General features: G+C 30.9%; 3 protein-coding genes across 8 annotated transcripts; 1 reads left to right on the forward strand and 2 right to left on the reverse strand.

The window, feature by feature from the left end:
• Positions 1-376: 376 nt before the first annotated feature.
• LOC108480868 (pre-mRNA-processing factor 19 homolog 1-like) lies at positions 377-8,680 on the reverse strand. 5 transcript variants are annotated; one of them, XR_001870708.2, is made up of 18 exons: positions 8,493-8,680; positions 8,100-8,171; positions 7,945-8,007; positions 7,543-7,629; positions 6,861-7,005; positions 6,654-6,775; positions 6,425-6,541; positions 5,698-5,793; positions 5,552-5,611; positions 5,272-5,346; positions 5,055-5,159; positions 4,615-4,731; positions 4,434-4,511; positions 4,263-4,359; positions 1,652-1,703; positions 1,369-1,439; positions 815-1,039; positions 377-725 (listed from the first exon to the last, which is right to left on the reverse strand). XR_001870708.2 is itself a non-coding variant. In XM_053031543.1 (18 exons), exons 1-18 carry the CDS (start codon positions 8,503-8,505, stop codon positions 924-926), a joined length of 1,572 nt encoding a protein of 523 aa, XP_052887503.1. In that variant the 5' UTR covers positions 8,506-8,680; the 3' UTR covers positions 377-923. The 5 variants fall into 5 exon arrangements, 4 of the variants coding, with proteins under 4 accessions (XP_052887503.1, XP_017639483.1, XP_017639486.1 ...); XM_053031543.1 differs by adding an exon at positions 8,315-8,398 and having other exon boundaries at positions 377-1,039; positions 8,100-8,173; XM_017783994.2 differs by having other exon boundaries at positions 377-1,039.
• Positions 8,681-13,695: 5,015 nt separating this feature from the next.
• Positions 13,696-15,645, reverse strand: LOC108482653 (protein PROTON GRADIENT REGULATION 5, chloroplastic-like). 2 transcript variants are annotated; one of them, XM_017785778.2, is made up of 2 exons: positions 15,165-15,645; positions 13,696-14,040 (listed from the first exon to the last, which is right to left on the reverse strand). In XM_017785778.2, exons 1-2 carry the CDS (start codon positions 15,435-15,437, stop codon positions 14,011-14,013), a joined length of 303 nt encoding a protein of 100 aa, XP_017641267.1. In that variant the 5' UTR covers positions 15,438-15,645; the 3' UTR covers positions 13,696-14,010. The 2 variants fall into 2 exon arrangements, with proteins under 2 accessions (XP_017641267.1, XP_017641266.1); XM_017785777.2 differs by having other exon boundaries at positions 13,696-14,068.
• Positions 15,646-16,773: 1,128 nt separating this feature from the next.
• On the forward strand, positions 16,774-17,855 carry LOC108483297 (uncharacterized). Its single transcript, XM_017786601.2, has one exon. It carries the CDS (start codon positions 16,895-16,897, stop codon positions 17,762-17,764), a length of 870 nt encoding a protein of 289 aa, XP_017642090.1. The 5' UTR covers positions 16,774-16,894; the 3' UTR covers positions 17,765-17,855.
• Positions 17,856-18,283: the final 428 nt, after the last annotated feature.

An 18,283-nucleotide genomic window follows, 5' to 3' on the forward strand; every position in this document is an offset into this window, starting at 1 on the left:
TAAAATAATAAGCCACATCAGATTGTTGTTATACCATTAACTTCCGTTAATGGTTCATTGACTAAAATGTTAACAATTCAATAATGTTGGTGACCATTTCATAACAAATTAAAGTTCAATTACCAAAATGTAATTTAAACCATAGATAAGTGACTATTTTTATAGTTTACCCTAAAAATAATATTAGGAAATCATTTTACTATTTATAAATATGGAAGGGGTGAAATTTAAAGTCTACATTTCAAGCTTGACTCACCAAGCTAATGCAATTTATATATCATATATTAATACTATGCATAAACTCAACTTGAATATAATTAAACCTGGCCCATGAACACCTTTATGCTAGACTAAATTCAAATAATAATAATAAAAATTGCAAAAAAGATCCAACTCTTCTCATTCGAATTGATATCCAACAAGACAAATATACGAAAATATAACACGAGTTTATGAATACACAAATTTCCAAGTGTATTATAGATAATGGTTTCATAGAATTACATATACCATCCATAAATAAACACCAATCAAGGCTACACAATGAAACTAAAAAAGGGGGGGGGGGGGGGTTCTAAAATAAATATTCAATAATGTTTAGGGTAGTAAGGGGAATTTCCAATTGAAAATTTGTCTCTATGTTTCCCTACGATAAAAGTGACAGGTAAATTGGTTGGCTTTTCATTTCTTGAACATCTTTCAGATGATACAAAGCACATACATTGCTGGAGTAAATGGCCAAAACTGGTAAACATCAATGCCCTAAGCCTCAAATGTGTTTTGGGAACAGAAGAAACTAAATATTTGAACATACCTCGAAATCTCCAATTATGCCGACCACAAAACACGACAGTCGCAATTAGCAATCTTAAAGAGTGTTTTAACAGCCAACTTGCCAAATAAGTTGAACAGAAGGAGCCTTTTTATGATTCCATTGAAGCATCACCTTCGGGAAGGCCAAATATGCGGAGGTTACGATCCATTGATCCTACTGCCAAGTACTTTGCGTCTGAACCGAATTTGACACAAGTTGCTCTACCTGCAAATACAGGAGAATAATGCACTTCAACTTCTACTGGCTATCAGTAACAATAATAGATTGCAATGTTAAAAAAACCAGGCCGGGGTCGACCTGTTTATTAATGTTAATGGTATGATCTTTCATATAAAACAAGTTGAGGTCTTGTTAGTTAAAAATAAAATTTTGAGAAATTACACATAAAACCCTTATTTTTCCGGTGGAATTGGTTTTTTGTCGTGCCACAGAAACTACAGGTTCCTGTTTCAACCATTGCAGCCGGCTGGTAAGAGTTTTTTTTTCTTTTCTTTTTTAAATTCATTGATAGAATGAGGGAACAGAAGACAAACCAGTGCCAGATAAATCAGGTAAAGTTTTGATGCAATTCCATTCTGCTTTGACGCTGCCAACTTGGTACACTCTGGAAGCACAAAATTAAATCGGCATCCACCAAATATCACAAGAAATGAAATTTTAAATGTCTATTGACTATCTAACAACATAGTCAGACAATCTCTAGCCAGGAAAATAAGCATTCTATTTAAATGTCAAGTGCAACAGTCTCTACACCGAATTTAAGTTTTGGTTCCAATAAACTATATACTAAGATTTGAAGACCCTAAGAGCACCTACCTTACATCCGAGCCAGCAATTGCAAGGTAACTCCCACTATGGTCGAAATCCACTGAAAATACAAAGAACAGAATTAAAGCTGCTGCTAGATAAAGCTTTTCACAATTAAAAACTTTTATCACGAGAAAGTAAAGCTTTATTCGTTTACAATTTTATCTGTCGAAACCATTCCTCGATTTAAAATTTTTAAAATTTTAAAAAAAAAGAGGTAATCGACTTTTGAAAAACAAATGTATGGAGTCGCCACTGATCTTTTGTTTTGGTGTGATCGGATCACCTAAAAATTTGGTTATTTTAATAAAACATTTATGATTTACTAAAACAACAATTTTGGTCTACAAAAATTTTAGAAAACGGGCTCGGGAGTCGGTTACGCATGAGGAAGGATTAGCATCCTCACTACGCCCAAAATTGATACCAAATCGATTATATACTGTCTTTATGTCTAAGCTTTAAAAAATGTTTTTGAAATGTGATTCCTTTTTTATAACATTTGAGTAACTCAAGTTAGTCATCAAAATTCTCTTGCCTAATAGGAATATAACATCACATCCAGCACGATAGGACATGATCCTTTAAGCCCTCGAAAACATGAGGAATTTTGACTTCAAAAATTTATTTGTTGAAAACCGCAAAAGGATGCCCAATTATTTAATCCAACGAGAGAATCGAAACCCAACACGGTAGGGCACGATTCTTCGAATTTCTAAACATTGAACATTGTCTCGCTTTGGAAAACGTGAATGAAATTCCAAAGGAATATTCGATTATTTTGCACAAACGAGAAATTACAACCCAGCATGATAGGGCACGATTCCCCGAATTGCCGAACGTCGAACATTTCCTTCGTTTTAAAAAGTTTTTAGAAAACATGAACGAAATTCTAAAGAGACATCCGATTATTTTGAGCAAACAAAAAATTACAACCCAACACGATAGGGCACGATTCCCCGAATTGCTAAACATCGAACATCGTCTCCGTTTTAAAGAATTTTTAAACGAATAATTATAAAGCGGCTTGGAATATACTCATTTAACTTGAATTAGATTTAGAGAATTAGAAATCATAAAGTGATATTTGTAAATCGAAATAAAATAAAAAAAAGGGATAATATACATGAGCATAATAGATGCATTAATATAAAATAAAATAAGAGACGAGAATAACAAAAATTAGCTAACACGCGAAATAATCACAGATCAAATATAATGAAAAGTAAAATAAAAACTTAAGTAAATGATATATACGTAAATAAATAAATAACACAAACAATGATAAAAATAATAATAATAACAATAATAATAATAATAATAATAATAATATAGAAATACAAAAAGTAATTATAATAAAAATATTAAATTAAAGTAATAAAAAAACAATACTATATATAAATATATATATACATAAAAATATACATTAATATATAATAATAATAGTAATAGCAAAAATAATGAAAATATGAGTAATATTAATAATATATTAGAATACAAAAGTAAAGTAATAACAATAGGGGTGATAGTAATAATAATAATAATACAAACAATAATACATATATATATAAAATAGTAGTTAGAAATAAAAATAATAGAAGTAACAATAATGATAGTAATAATATAAATAAATATGGAGAAGGCATATATAATATAATAATATAAATAATAATATATACATGAGAAATAATAATAATAATATAAATAATAGTAAAAATAATAAAATAAAAAAAATAAAACAAAGCTCTCCACTCTCTTTCTCCCTCTTTTCTAAATCCGGCCGTTGGTCCGGCTTTGCTTCGGTCATGGACCCTCACGGGCCGCCATCGGCACCACCGTACACGACGACCGGACCTAAAAAAAAAAAACCTTTTTCGGTAATGAAAATATGGGTAAGCTTCTTACTTTTATCTTTACTTTCGTATATAAAAAAAAACAAAATAAAATTGAAAGGAAAACAATAAACAAACAAAGAACTTAAAATGAGAATAGACAAAAGAAACCTCTTTTGCTTTGATCTTTGATTAATCTCCAAAAACTAACCTTTCCAAAACAAAAAACAACCCCTATTCAAAAAAACAAAAAACAACCCTCCTCCAAAAAACAAAAAAAAAACACCTCTTCTAAAAAACAAAAAAAACCCCTAAAAAACAAAGTCTTGAATGACTTTTATAGCTAAATTTTACAAATAATTTTTTTGTAAACAAGTGGAGTGGTTAGGATGGTTTAGGTGGCCAAAGTGAGTGGCCAACAAGGGTGGTGGAGTAGGTGACCAAGGTTTTTATTTATTTATTTATTTTTTTTTTTTTGTGTGTGTTTGGGTTGGGCTAGTGTAATGGAATTAGGTTGGGCCAAAATTGAGTTTGGGCTTGTAACTGGGTAATGGGCTAAGTTTAATTTGGGTTTGGTTTTATTGGGCCCCGGACAAAATTTGGGCCTTACATTCTCCCCTGGCTCAAAAGCTGCCAATGTGAGAAGCATGGAGTATATGGAAAAAAATACTTTCGAAGACAAAAATGTAAGCCAAAAACACCATCATGTATCTTGCTTGCTCTCAAGAGGGAGCCAATAGGAAACAAGCTAATAAGCCAGGCACAACTGTTATCAAGATGTTACGTACCAGAGTTTGTTGGTATATCTTGATCATATAATTCAAATGACCGGAAATTTTTTAATTTGCGCAGATCCCACAACTTAACACCATCGTGCGCTGCAGTCTGGAGTTCAAACATAAATCAGATTGCATAATTCATGCCATCAACGTAATGTGCATATTTGATTAGGTGCTTACTGCAAGGAAGTAACCATTTTCTGAGAAAGATATGGCCGTTATTGATCCAGTGTGTCCATCAAAGTTGGCAACATTTCCCTGAAGGGTCATAAAATAGTTGTTTCATAAAATGGAACACAAAAACAGTATATGAAATTTGATAACATAAGTTCAGGTCTCATATAACATGGTTTCTACATACCTGACTCTTCACATCCCAAATTCTAACAGTGGCTTCAGTGGTGCCTGTTCCAAGTATGAGACCATCAGGATGAAAAGCAGCAGATGTATAGCCCATTGAATTTGAAGGGTCTTCAACCTGTAGAAATAAAAAACTGACTCGTATTATAGGGTTTCCACTTCAAAATAAATGAAACAAATACCTTAAGTTCAATGAAAAAGAATATCATTTTACCATCGCCCTACCACTAAAGAAAACTATGGCTACATATTTCCTTTGAAAGTAATAAAGAAAATGGTGAACATGGCATTTGCAGTCAATTAGGAAGATTCAGATTCTAACATAAGTTACTTCAAATTAACAACTGACTAATCAATCCATTTACTTCACAAGCTATGATTTACATTTTCACAGTAACTGAAAACCGTACAGACCAGAGGGATGGATACAATGATTAGGACCTGTGTCAAGCATAAGCCAGAGGAAAGATCATAAAAGCACCATGTTGAGTCAAGGGAAGCAGTTACGAAGTAGTTATTTGTAGCATGGACAGTGATAGCTTGCACCTGAAAGTGTAGAAGATAAATTTAATCGGATTTCCACAAGGCAGAAAATAAACAAGAATAAGAATTTGATAATCATAGTATTCAGACTATTTAGATTTGAGCATATATTCACCTCAGCAGTATGATCCTTCAAAATATGCCTGCAGTCACAGTTTCCATCTTCAGACCCTAGCCAAATGCGTACAGTCTGAAAAAAATTGAAAGACAATCAAACTGTGATGCAAGCTAAAACATTAAAAAGAAATTGTAGTAGTTTATTAAGGTTAAAAAAATACAGAGTAGTTTAGTTATGCAAGTTAAAAATTAAAGAAATAATGCAAGATTAAACCTGACATAAGGAACACAGAAAAGAACAAAAACTGGAACTTGTGGGACTTGAAAAATTGGCTTACCTTATCTGCTGATCCACTTAAAATTACATTGCTTGGAGCTACAAATTTTACACTTGTAACCTAAAAAAGAATGGAGTCAGAGAATAAAATTTTAAAAGAAAAATGTAAACAGCATCCCTTAAAACCATAAAAGAAACTGAATAAACCTTCTTAGAGTGGCCACTCAGGGTTGATAAGATCACTCCAGATGTTTGGTCAAAGAGTACAGCACTTGAATCAATTCCTCCTGTTGCAACAATGTCCTAAACACCAGATGTAAAAGAAAGTAAATGAACAAGCTCTGAAGAACAGAGAAACATAAGAAGTAGAGGCTATTCCAATTACATTTAACATTAATTTAAAAAAAAAACACACAGATTGAAAAAAAAAAATGCGCAAGTTTCAAAGAATGGAGAAAAATAGAAAGTAGAGGCTATTCCAATTACATTTAACATACTCGTCTATAAAACAGATTTCTATAACTATAATATACACTAGTGCAGTGATTTTAGCATCTGCTAGGCAATTTATACTCCCCTAAAAGCAGAAGAATGCAGTCAGTAGACTAGAACCTGGCACAGGGTTTTGGGTTCCACACGGTGGACCAATGTGGCCTTCAAAATGTATGAAAATGTAGGAAATTGCTAGTCTAACATCACATGGATGAAAAAAAGTAAAATGAGCTTAGCCATCATCTTGGTAATCTCTTTAACAGGATTTCCAAATTTAACATTCAAACCTTGTTGCTAACAGATCTATTCCCCATTTCCTTTATTTTGCTGCTAAATATCAAGTCCACTACATGCAACATCCAAAGATAACTATGTCCAGCCTAGTAAAATGAAGAAAAGAATGTAGTTACATGAAAAGGATGATTTTAAGGAAAATACACACCTTTGAAAGATTGGTATCAATTGAAGAGATCCCTGGTTTATTTGTCTTGTGAAGGGGATGGCTAGAAAGTTGGGTGTACCTCTCCAAAGCATCAACGGGAGCCAATGTTGGAGGTATCTGAAAAGAGAACACATTGAAGAGATTGATGGAGGGGATAGAAAGACAATGTATAGATAATGTCAACAAAGAGATAGTCGGAATTACTCGAGCTAAACTGAATGAGGAATACCTGGTGCTTTTTACGCTGTTGTGACAGAGCTGCATTACATTCAGTTAACTCAGCAATAATACTCTCAGAAACCCCAGGGCGCATTTGCTTTGAACCAGGGCCCATATATCCATCCTCAGCAACTATGATCACAGATATAGATCTCAAATAAGATACCGAATTAGCTAAAGATATATAATATTAATGAATAACATACTGAGAAAGAACCTCGCTTTCCATTGCTAAGAGCAGAAACATTGGCAGTAGCAGCCGACGCTGTCAAGGGTGCCTGCCTCTCAGCCTGTGCAAGCAAAGACCTGGCTTCATCCCTTTCCTTTTTAAGTCTTGCAATCACTCGGCAGGCAGCATCATGCTGTAAAAAAGATAGACAGAACTACATTATAATTTGATAAAAACATTAAAGGACTAGGAAAAGAAAGGGGGGGAGATCACTCGGTGAGCTAAAACTCAATATTCTTTTATTATCAGATTTCGCAACATGATGGATCATAAAAAGATATTTTCAATCACTTAAGTTCTGAGATGAAAGTAAATATCTTACAAACAAAGCATCCCCAATGAAGAAACTGCAACACACACTATACAATACATCAAAAGTCAAGGCTAAAAATAAAAGACTTTTATACAGCCATTGAGCTAAATTACTCAGCTTCTCAATGTTAAAAGGAATTAAACCACTAGCAAGACTGTAAATAAATTTTGACGAAAGATCTAACACCACATAATAAAAAAGATTTTTTGCATAAATCTAGAATAAAAGTAACAAACATGTAAAATATCCTGGTCTTTCTAATGCCATGGTTTAATATAATATTAAAAAACTAATCAATTGAAAGGTTTATATGAATGTCAAAAGATCAACAGAATCCTAAAACCTTAACGTCATTACCTGGTAGAGTGCATGACTCAGCTCCTGCCTAGCTGTATGTAACTGCTGCTCTAATACAAAATTGGATAGCATTAAAGCATCCCATTCCTGCAATGAGCAAAGTAATGCAACATCAGAAGCAAAACACTAAAGCAAATCAACATAAACACAACTAAATTTATCTGTAAGTTTTGCTTTAGTAACAAATAGCTAAAAATAAAGTTTCAAAGTTTGTCCTATGTGGCAAAACTGACAATAGAATTATTACAAAATCACAAAGAACAAGCGAAAATCTCCCACTTACTATGCATAACAAAAAAGAAGGATGGTCTCAAAACTTGGAAGTATACAATGCTTTATACTAATTCATACATAAGGGGAAAAAAGTATACTCAAGGGTTATATGAATTAAGAAAAACATACATTCTGAAACATTCCAAGCATCCCGGGAATGCTGGCCGCGGTTAAGGATTTAGGTTTTACAATCTGCATCAAACAGCATAGAAACAAACAAATTAGCTCAAAAGAAGTAATAGAAACAGGTGCTGGTAAGGAAAACAACCAAGAATAAAAATCACCTTGCCGGTTTTGACCGGGACAATGTCGTCCATAGTAAGTGGATCTCCGGTAACCGGACACTTCCCATAATCCTAATGAAAACAGAAAAAACAAAGTAATCTATTAAACGTTGCAGCTAATTCATCCAAATACTAAGGAAATAATGTTAAACTACAAAACCAAACATAAGACACGTTTTTTTTTCAAAAAAAGGCGTAAAATTATAAAGAGAAGCCATTGTGTCGCTCGATTAAGCGTTTCTCGTAAAGCAAAACGGATTTCTTGGAGACGACGGGCTCCTCCGGCACTTCGCCGGAGACTGTACGGACAATTAAAACCTCTCAGATCACCAAAAAATACAAAAACAAACGTTTAAAGATAAAGATAAATAAAGAGAGAAAGGAAGAGCTTACTTGAACAGTTCATTGTGAAAAAGAGGAATTCACGGTTTCGAGCTTCGTTTTAGGGTCTGAAATTCGGAGCCAAAAAGGAGGCCGCTACCAGCAGCCAGCCAACCAGCAGCTAGAAAATAGTGAGAAAGAAATAAACAAATCAATTTTTTTTTTAGTACCTGTAATATTATCAAATTTGTGATTGAATCTTCTTCTTTTTTACCATGTTACCATGAGATTTTTTTTAAGGTAAATTACACGAAAGTTCACTAAATTATTAGTAAATTTAGATTTTGGTCATTGAACTTTAAAAAATTATAAAATAGTCACTAAATTATTCGGAAGTTTTTATTTAAGTCACTGGGCTTTTATGTTTTCCTTTTTAAGTTTAGTTAACAAACTCCAAATGGCGATTCAATGATCGGTACGGTGGATCAATACCTATTTACGAGTATATAAACATACATTTTATCCAAGTCGATTCGACAATTAGTGTTAGCGATAAACCAAAAGGTCATTCGAATTTTGGTTCTCAAATTCATGATGTTCAAAATTGTTCATGAAAAAAAAAACTGAACTATAGAAGAGAAGGGGAATCAGAACTTTTGATAGGTGTACACAGTTCGAATAAAGAATGTCATACAACAACAATTTTTTTAGTGACCATTTTGTAACTTTTTGAAGTTTAATGACTATTTTGTAACATGTGACTTAAATGAAAACTTTCGAATAGTTTAGTGACCATTTTGTAACTTTGAAGTTTAGAGACTAAAATGTAAAGTTACAAAAAGTTCAATGACATTGAGCTTTCTCCTATACCTCATTACCACGATATTTTTTTAGGTTAAAATGTGCCATAAATCCTTGTAATCCTTGAAAATTTGAAATTTAGTCCCTAGACTTTTATTCCAAAGAACTAGTCCCTCAACTTTTCATAATTCAAAATTCATTTCTAATTGTTAATGTTGTTTTTTTATGTTAAATCCATGTTAATTATAATGCTATTTTTAAATACATGATTATCAAATGAGTATTCTTTTCACATTTTAAAATGTCATACTAATAAATTTAACAAAAAATTAATAGTGTTAACTGCTATACCTGAATTTTGAAATAAAAATACAAAAAATTATGACATTTCAATTTTTCTTTTTTTTTGTTAGAGTTATAACCAAATGAAGTTGAGTTAAATTTAAACTTAAGTTGAGATTCCCGAATATTTGAAATTTTAGGTTGGAGACGATGCTAGAGTAAATTATTATCACAGGTACACTACAAGCAAGTAATTCCCATTACTTAAACTTACGGCGTAAGTTGTGAGTAAGAACGAAGTCAAAAAATTACTTGAAAACCAAAATATAAATTTACTATTATACAAATATATAATTTCATAAATAAAAATCCACCATTCCCTTTTTAGGGAGTCCATTGCTTGCCCCCTTCCCCTTTGTCCATGTAAAAAAATATATAAAATAAGTCAACCAAAACTTGTAGTGTTTAATCAACCTTTTGTTAAAATAAAACCTTGATTTACATTGATTTCCAAAATTATTTTAAAATTTTAAGTTTAAAAAATATAAATAGTGAATTGAAATATGTTATTTTAAAATTATATATATATATATATATATTTATATATTTATCCCTTGCCATGTTTAAGAAATAAAATTATAATTATATACATTTTTTTAATAATCCCGATTATAGATTCTAATCATATTTATTTTTGTTGACACAATATAAATAGAATAATAATACATTTCAACATACCCAAATCCATATCTTCTTGCATTAACAATTATAATTATATACTTTAATTTCACGCGTATATATGGCATGAAAATCATATAGAATAGTTAAAGTGAAGGTTTTACAAGGTGCACTACATGACTTAGAACGTAAGGTATTTATCCCTACCCTTATTCATTAAATGGTAAACCATTCATTTGTTTGGTTAAACGTAATACTAATTTAATAGAATGTTACTTGTCTTCATGTAATAGTTATTCTTTGATATAAGCAAAGAATGACTATTTCATGTAACATTGAATAACAAAAATATTTCGAATAGTCCTTTAAAACTTGTATTTAAAAATATAAAAATAAAATATTTAGAAGATTTTAATATAAAATATTATATTAAAATAATATTAAATTATATTTAATAATATTAAAATATGATTTTATTATTAAATTATAATATTAAAAATAATATTAAAATATCATCTCCTTAAAGAAATTTTGCTAAGAGTACTCGCCATTTTGACTTTTTAATTATGTTATTATAATATCATTTCATTCAACCAAACACAAGAATATTGTAATGGCCAATTTTGGCCCAAGCAAACAAGTAAAAATAAAATCCACATAACCAAATTCCAAATCCATTTACAATGTTAAATGTACCCAAAAATCAAAACTACCCAATTACAATAACTAAACTTACCCAAACCCAATACCTAAAACCATTTCAAATTAGAACTACCCAAACCTAAGCAATTTTCAAAGAAAGAAAAGTGGTGATGAACCCTAGCACACACCCCACCTTGGCCACCTACGCCACTACCAGGTTGTTCCGCCACCAAGACACCCACTTGCCTCCACCACTCTATACCGCAAAAGAAGACAAAAAAAAAGGACAGCAAAAAAAAACACCAAAAAATAAAATTCTTTGTATTTTTTCTTTGGATTTTGGGCTATATAAAAGCCCTATGTTCCTTGTGCCAGGGGAGAGGAGGGAATTGATTGTATTTTGGAGAGAAGAGATTGTATTAGAGGGGGTTGTATTACAGAGATTTTTGGGAGAAATCAAAAGGAGAAAACAAGTTCAAAAGGTGTTTGTCCTTATTTTTATTTATTTATTTTTTTTTATCTTCTTTCTATTCGTTCGTTTTATCTATTTTACCAATATTTTTAACAAAAAAAAAACTTGAAAAAAAAATATAAAAAAGGGAAAGAGGGAAGGAACTTACCGGTGTTCAGTTTTCCAACATCGTGGATGACCGAGGAAGCCACCGCCGAAGATCGGTGGCCAGAAACCGAATGGATTCTTGAGTTCTAGGGTGCTTCTCATTAATTTTTGAAGATTTTTGGGTCGTTTTAACCCTAAATCCGGGCTCTACTCGAGAAGAGAAGCGAAAAAAGGCCTCAGAAGATTTTTCGGCCACCGTGGACGGCGGCGCCGCCGTCGATGGCCGGTGACCGGCGTGACGGTTGATGGCCGGTCCGATGACCGAAGGAGGGGAAGGGTTGAAAGAGTTGAGAGCCTTCTCTCTATTTTGAAAAATGAATGTAGGGTGGTAGGGTGATGTTTTAACTCTTTTTTTATTGTTTTTTTTTAAAAAGGTTTTTTTTTATGATAAAAAAAGAAAAAGAAAATAAAGTATGGTTTTAATTAATAATAAAACAAAATAGTATGAGGAAGTAGTTTTAATTAACAATAAAACAAACTAGTATGGGGAAATAGTTTTAATTAACAATAAAACAAAATAGCATGGGGAGTGTTTTTTATTAATAATAAAACAAAGTAGCATGGGGGGAGTGGAATCAGCTTTTTGCTTGGGACCATGCATGTTACCTTTAATTGGGTAATTTACGCAATTGGTCCCCTCCTTTGTGCTAGCCTTCAATCGGGCCATATTTAAGTTTTTTATATTATTTTAAATTGGCCCTGCAGTCTGTGTTCTATTTCAATTTGCCCCCTTTGCACGGTATTTTAAGATTTGGGGCATTTTTAATTTTAGATCTCGAACATTTATACGCAATTAATTTTAGCCCAAAATTTTGTTTCAATAATTTGTTTTACTTGTAAGTTATCTCTTGGATTTTGTTTCTTCTCTCAATTAAGTTTCAATTATTCTTTTTAGAATAAACATGTTTCTACATATTATTTTGATTTCATACTTTTGTAATTATTATTTTTCTTTTTTTTTTTGACGTGCATACTGCTTATATGAAATACCTTTATATTATTATTACTATTATATGTATATATTTATAATATTACTAATAGTTTATTTTTACATTATTATGTATATACCATGTAAATATTTTAATATTATATTATGTATACATTATATATATATATATATATATATATCTTTTAATATTGTATTTTATTGTTTTGCATATGCCCTAATATTATATCGTTTATATATATTTTTTATTTCCATATTATCTTACTTTATATATTTTTAACTATATCATGTATATGCTACTACTATATATCTATTTATGTAGTATTATTAATAGTTGTTTCTAATATTATGATTATTTCTAATATGTATATATTATGTATTTACCTTCAATATTATATATCGTATATTTCTAATACTATTACGTTATTACTACTATTATATTATTATTATATTTTTACCCATTACTCTTTAAATACACTTATTTTACCTTTTACTCTTCACTCACTATATATATTGTTTACTTATCTATATATTCACATACATATATATAATTTCACACATCATTCCAAAATTTTTAATTGTATTATTACTATTAATATTATTATTATCTTCACTATACTATCATTCTTTAGTCTTACATAATGATTGTTTATTTATTACTAGTTTTTTTAATCTCGAATATTTCCTAGCTTATTCGTTATTATCTTTTTATTCGTTTTATTCATTTGTTTGTTACCTCGAAATAAGATTTTTTGCAAATAAGACAATGCTTGGTGTTTGGAAATTTCGAGAAAACAGTGCCCTAACTTATTGGGTTGCCACTTTTCTCGTTGAATTCGAATAATTAAGTACCCTTCTAAGTTTTTTTAGAGGTTTTCTAAATGCAAGCCACTATCTTGGAATTTCAAAGCAATATGTCCTAACTTATTGGATATAGCGTTTTGCTGTTTCGAGATAGAAATTTTTTAAAAATGGATAACATAATGTCATTACTTTGACGCTAGTGAATCCCAATTTTCAAAGTTAAAATATTTTAAAGAGGACTACATCTTAAATTTTTTTTCTTTCGACATTAAAGACATTTGATAATCAATTAGGTACCAATTTTTGGGCGTTACGAGGGTGCTAATCCTTCCTCGTACGTAACCGACTCCCGAACCCGTTCTTTTATTTCGTGGACCAAAACTAATGATTTTAAAACCAAATGTTTTAAAGGTGATCCAATCACACCTAAAAAGATTGGTGTCGACTCCCGTTTGCGTTTTTAAAATCGATTCCCATTTTCCAAAACTTGATTTGAAAATGGCTTCGACAAATATTATTACAGTTCTATTCCATTCCATTCAACCAAAAAGTTAAATTACTGATCACAGCTCTATTACATTACAACTCTATTTCATTACAGTTCTATTATATTACATCGAACTAAACATAGTGTTAAATTCTTCGTATTATATCTATAAAAATATCATCCTTTAAATATATAAAAGAAGTTTAAAAAATCGAAACACATCCATCTCTAACGTATACCTATGTCCGACTTTAGCCCGGAACTTGATTCATAAGTTATCATTATCATGCAAGGAATCCAAGCCTTTCCCCATTCTTCTTGGCTAAACGAATCAACCCTTGCCTTTGCTTAGCATCAGCCCCTATTGATTTGCAAAATTCAGTAATTACCTGAATTTCAAATTTCAGCAAATATTTCATACAATCATTGCCAGCTACAATCAAAATTAATTAACACATCATAATTAATTATTATAATACACAAATAGATGAATGGATAATCAAAATATATCTAAACTTAAATTTAAATAAAGCTCATATATGGTGAAATTCGAACATAAAAATTCAAAGTTATTAGGGTTGGTAAAAGTATCAAGAAAATTTTTATACTAAAAGTCGAATTGTATTTTGTCATATTACTTAAAAAATAGGTAAATTAGTACATATATGTTAGATCAAAGCATAAACTAACCATTTCTATTAACAGGTCCGTTCTTGACATTTTTGGGCCCCTAGGCAAAATAATAAAAATGAAATTTTAAATTCCTTAAAAGTTGGAAAAAAAATTTTAGGTCTCTTAAGTTAGTAAAAAAATCTTCTTGGCCTTTAAAAGTTAAAAAAAAAATTTTTTTTGGACCCCTTAACAATTGAAAAATAATATTTTGAACCATTTTCAGTTTTGAACCCTGAGCGGCTGCACCTCCAAATAACCCTAGGCCAAGCCTGTCTATTAAGAATTTCATCAATATCTATTGTTAAAAATTGATGTGAATGACAAAATAACCAAATATTTTATATGTACCTCATACTGATGTATTGAGATTAATTTTTAACCGTAAAAATAAACAAAATTATTAGCAAGAGTACCAATTTGCACTTTGATTTAACATATAAAAATTAATTTGTCTATCTTTTAATAAAAGAGACAAAACGTAATCTGACTCTTAATATAAAAACTTCCGTAGTAAAGGGATCAACTTTGCTATTAAATTAGAGCTTCAATGAACATAGTTTGAACTTATCGGAGGTGAAGGAAAAAAATTTGTTTGAAGGAGTTGAAATTAAATTATATATTTTTACGATAATAAATAATTTAATAGTTTATATATTTATAATTTTTATAATTTAATATATATATTTAAAACTCTCTAATTAAATTCGTATTCGATGACACTAACTCAATTTCTTTAATAAATAAACTTGAAAATCCGATTTATAATCACTTATTTAACACAATAAACATAGCATAAATGATTAAAAACCGAACCTGAGAGTGCAAGGCAATGGCTTTTCCTCTGAGCTGATTAAACCTTTTCTTGCCAATGATTTGACGAGTAAGAACCACAAGCGGAGCGAACAATCCTTTCCCTTCATTAACATTCTTCATCATAGGCTTTGATCTAACAGGTTTCCCAACTCGAACCTGGCTCGGAACTGAGTTAACCAACCAGTCAGAATCTGAAGAACAAGGACCCCAACTTCCGTAGAAGGAAGTTCCTAAACCTGATTTAAACCCGGTTGCCGAAATCGAAACGACCATTGAAACAACCAGTGAATGTGGCGGCGAGTCAAAGAAGTTTGTGAATTAAATGAAGCTTGATTTTTGAAGCTGGGTTTTTCTGTAAGTGAAAGAGGGGATATGAATATCTTTTTGGTGAAATTTCCAGAACTTTTGATGTTTTCCATTCTTTTTTGTTAAAGCATTAGGAGCCACATATTCTGGCGTTGGCTTGAATTTTTAGCTCTCATTCCATTAAATAAATCACTAAAAATTTTATAAAAAATAAAAATATTAAAATTTTGATTTAATTTTCTCGTTCAATCGATTCATAAATTAATATCTCAATCAATTCTCAGTTCAACTAATTAAATCAATCTATTCAGTCTAATTCAAATAATCTTGATTTAAAAAGAGAGATATGTATGATAATTATACGGTTAACGAGTTGTTAACCTATAGAATTCACTTGAGTTTGAGTTTTCGAGGAGCAAATGGTAGGTCTTTCTTTGGATAGTTTTTTTTGGACATAATGTGTAGTGCAGATATGTTTCTACTTACTAACTTTCTAATTGTGTACTATTAAAAAAATTATAAGGTCAACATAAATCTACCTTGGGTTTAAATCCACCATTGGAGCCTGAATATATTCTAGATTTTAGTTTGATCGTGCTTTGTATTGATTTTATTCTGAGTTAATATATTATTTGGTACATGAGTTTGATTTCAATGTTCAGTTTGATACATAAAATAAATAACATTACGTGTTACGTGGCTCAATGGATATTACGCACCTAAGCTCTAATAAAAAAATATAAGTATTTAATTGAGACAAAGAAAAAAATATAGGTAAAAATATATAGGTACCAAATTGAAAGTTAAAACCAAACTTAGGTACCAAATTAGGACAAAAACAAAATTAAGTATAGAATGGAAAAAAAATCAGGTACCAAAGTGAACATTGAAGTCAAATTTAAGTATGAAACAGTGTATTAACCCTTCCATTCTAATTATATTCACACAGATTTTATTTATAAGGTTAATACAAATCTTGAACTTTTAAAAATTTGAAATCTAGTCCTTATACATTTATTTTAATTAAATTTCTTGGTGTGATATTTTTAAATAGAAAAATTTACTTAAAGCCATGTAATTAAAAAATAACATTGTATTTAACTTGAATTTGATAAAAAATTAAGAGTGTTAATAGTTAGACATGAATTTTGAAATCTGAAAAAGTAATGGATTAAATTCCTTGAAATAAAATATAGGGACTTAACTCCAAATTTTAAAAAGTACAAAGACTTATCCATATTTATAATTACAGGTACCTAATAGGGACTAGAACCAGAATTATACCCAAAAAATAAAAAATGAAATTGAAAAAGTCAGCTCTACCGATCCGACCAAGAAGAACAACATTCCCATTGCAACCCACCACCATCATCGATTCATCAAAAATAAGCAGAAAAAACAATTCCCGACTCCAAAATCCAACAATGGCTTCTTTAGAAACCCATTTGTTAGCAAGTCTCTTCTTTACCCCAATTGGCATCCGACGTTTCCTTTGTTCATCATCCCATTTCTTAAAAAACCCATCTTTATTCAAATCAAAACCATGGTATTTCTCCAATCCCAAATGGAAAAACTTAGATCTTTACATCCTCGCCGTTGCTCTTCCCCTTGCTTCTTTTGCCGAAATCTTCATTTTTTCATCACTTTCAGGCCATTCCACGTATCATTTCTCCTTCTTCCAGCAATTTTCAAGCCTTTCTCTGTTTTGGATACTCATTATTTTCCTTGTTCTTTATGATTCCCTTGATCATCTCCTTTTTAATGAAAGTTTCATCTTTCTTTACGCTTGTATAGCTTTTCTTGTTGAGTATTATTTCATTGGTGTTGGTATAACTGGTCTTGGTACTATCGTTTATAACTTGCTTGCTCAATTAACCCTCCTTTGTGCCGGTTGTTGTTTGGTTTTGTCTGTTAAAAAAACTGCTTTTTTTGCTGAGTTTTTGTTGTGTTTTGGATTGGTTTTTAAAGGGACTTGGTTATTACAAACGGGGTTATGTTTATACACTGATGCTTTTGTTTTCAAAGGGTGTAAGAAAATGGAAGTTTTGCCTCGTAGTCCTAATGCTGATGTCCATTGTGAGCTTGAAGATGATATTATGAGAGGTGTGGCTTTGGTGAATCTTTTGTTTGCTGTTCATGGGATTTTGATTATGATTATCAGTTTTGTTGGGTTTGGGATTTTGTCAAGCTTTAAGAATTTGAGGTGTGAAGACACAAGTGGTCCATTGTTGGCTCAGCTTGAATCTACAGATAATTTATTGATGCGCCCTGTTCATGAACTTGAGATGGAGTGAAATGTGTAATTTTGTGTATGTTTTTTGAACCCTCAATTAGTCTTAGTACATATATTACCTCTTTGAAGAGTTATCCATTTTGATTATATAACCATACATTTTTCTTACTTGTTAATCGTTACTTAACTATGGAATTAGATTGCCTCTCTGGTTGATTTGATCTTATTGTTATTGTTGTAGTGAAATTTTCTTTATTAAGCTATGTTGATACTAAGTACCCCAACAAAGGCTAAAAGTACCGTAGACTTAGATTGTATTTTGCCTCTTTACTCAAAATTGAGCAAATTAATCCTGATTCTTTCAATTAAAATTTTCATCCATTTCTACTTTTTTTAATAGAGGGGTAAAATGTAATCTGGCTCATAGAAGGGCCTCCATGGCACTTTTACCCCCAACAAAGTGGAGAAGATGGTGGTGATGTGGTCTGGTTCACTGATGTAGGGTGGAGAGCCAAATGGTGAGGCTGAAGAACATCGAGACGAGGAAGGAGGAGGAGAATGACTTGGAGAATCCCTTTGT

This window comes from Gossypium arboreum, chromosome 1 (genome assembly GCF_025698485.1).
Source record: "Gossypium arboreum isolate Shixiya-1 chromosome 1, ASM2569848v2, whole genome shotgun sequence".
Lineage (NCBI taxonomy): Eukaryota > Viridiplantae > Streptophyta > Magnoliopsida > Malvales > Malvaceae > Gossypium > Gossypium arboreum.

Bases quoted from the DNA above. Each gene is read 5' to 3' on its own strand.
- LOC108482653 (XM_017785777.2), bottom strand. From the start codon at position 15,437: ATGGTCGTTTCGATTTCGGCAACCGGGTTTAAATCAGGTTTAGGAACT. The intron at 14,069-15,164 runs GTTCGGTTTTTA...TTTGAAATTCAG, and splicing joins CCATTGCCTTGCACTCTCAG to GTAATTACTGAATTTTGCAA.
- LOC108483297 (XM_017786601.2), top strand. From the start codon at position 16,895: ATGGCTTCTTTAGAAACCCATTTGTTAGCAAGTCTCTTCTTTACCCCA.
- LOC108480868 (XM_053031543.1), bottom strand. The intron at 8,008-8,099 runs GTGATTTTTATT...TGTTTGATGCAG, and splicing joins TCCCGGTCAAAACCGGCAAG to ATTGTAAAACCTAAATCCTT. The intron at 6,776-6,860 runs GTTCTTTCTCAG...CTGTGATCATAG, and splicing joins TCTTAGCAATGGAAAGCGAG to TTGCTGAGGATGGATATATG.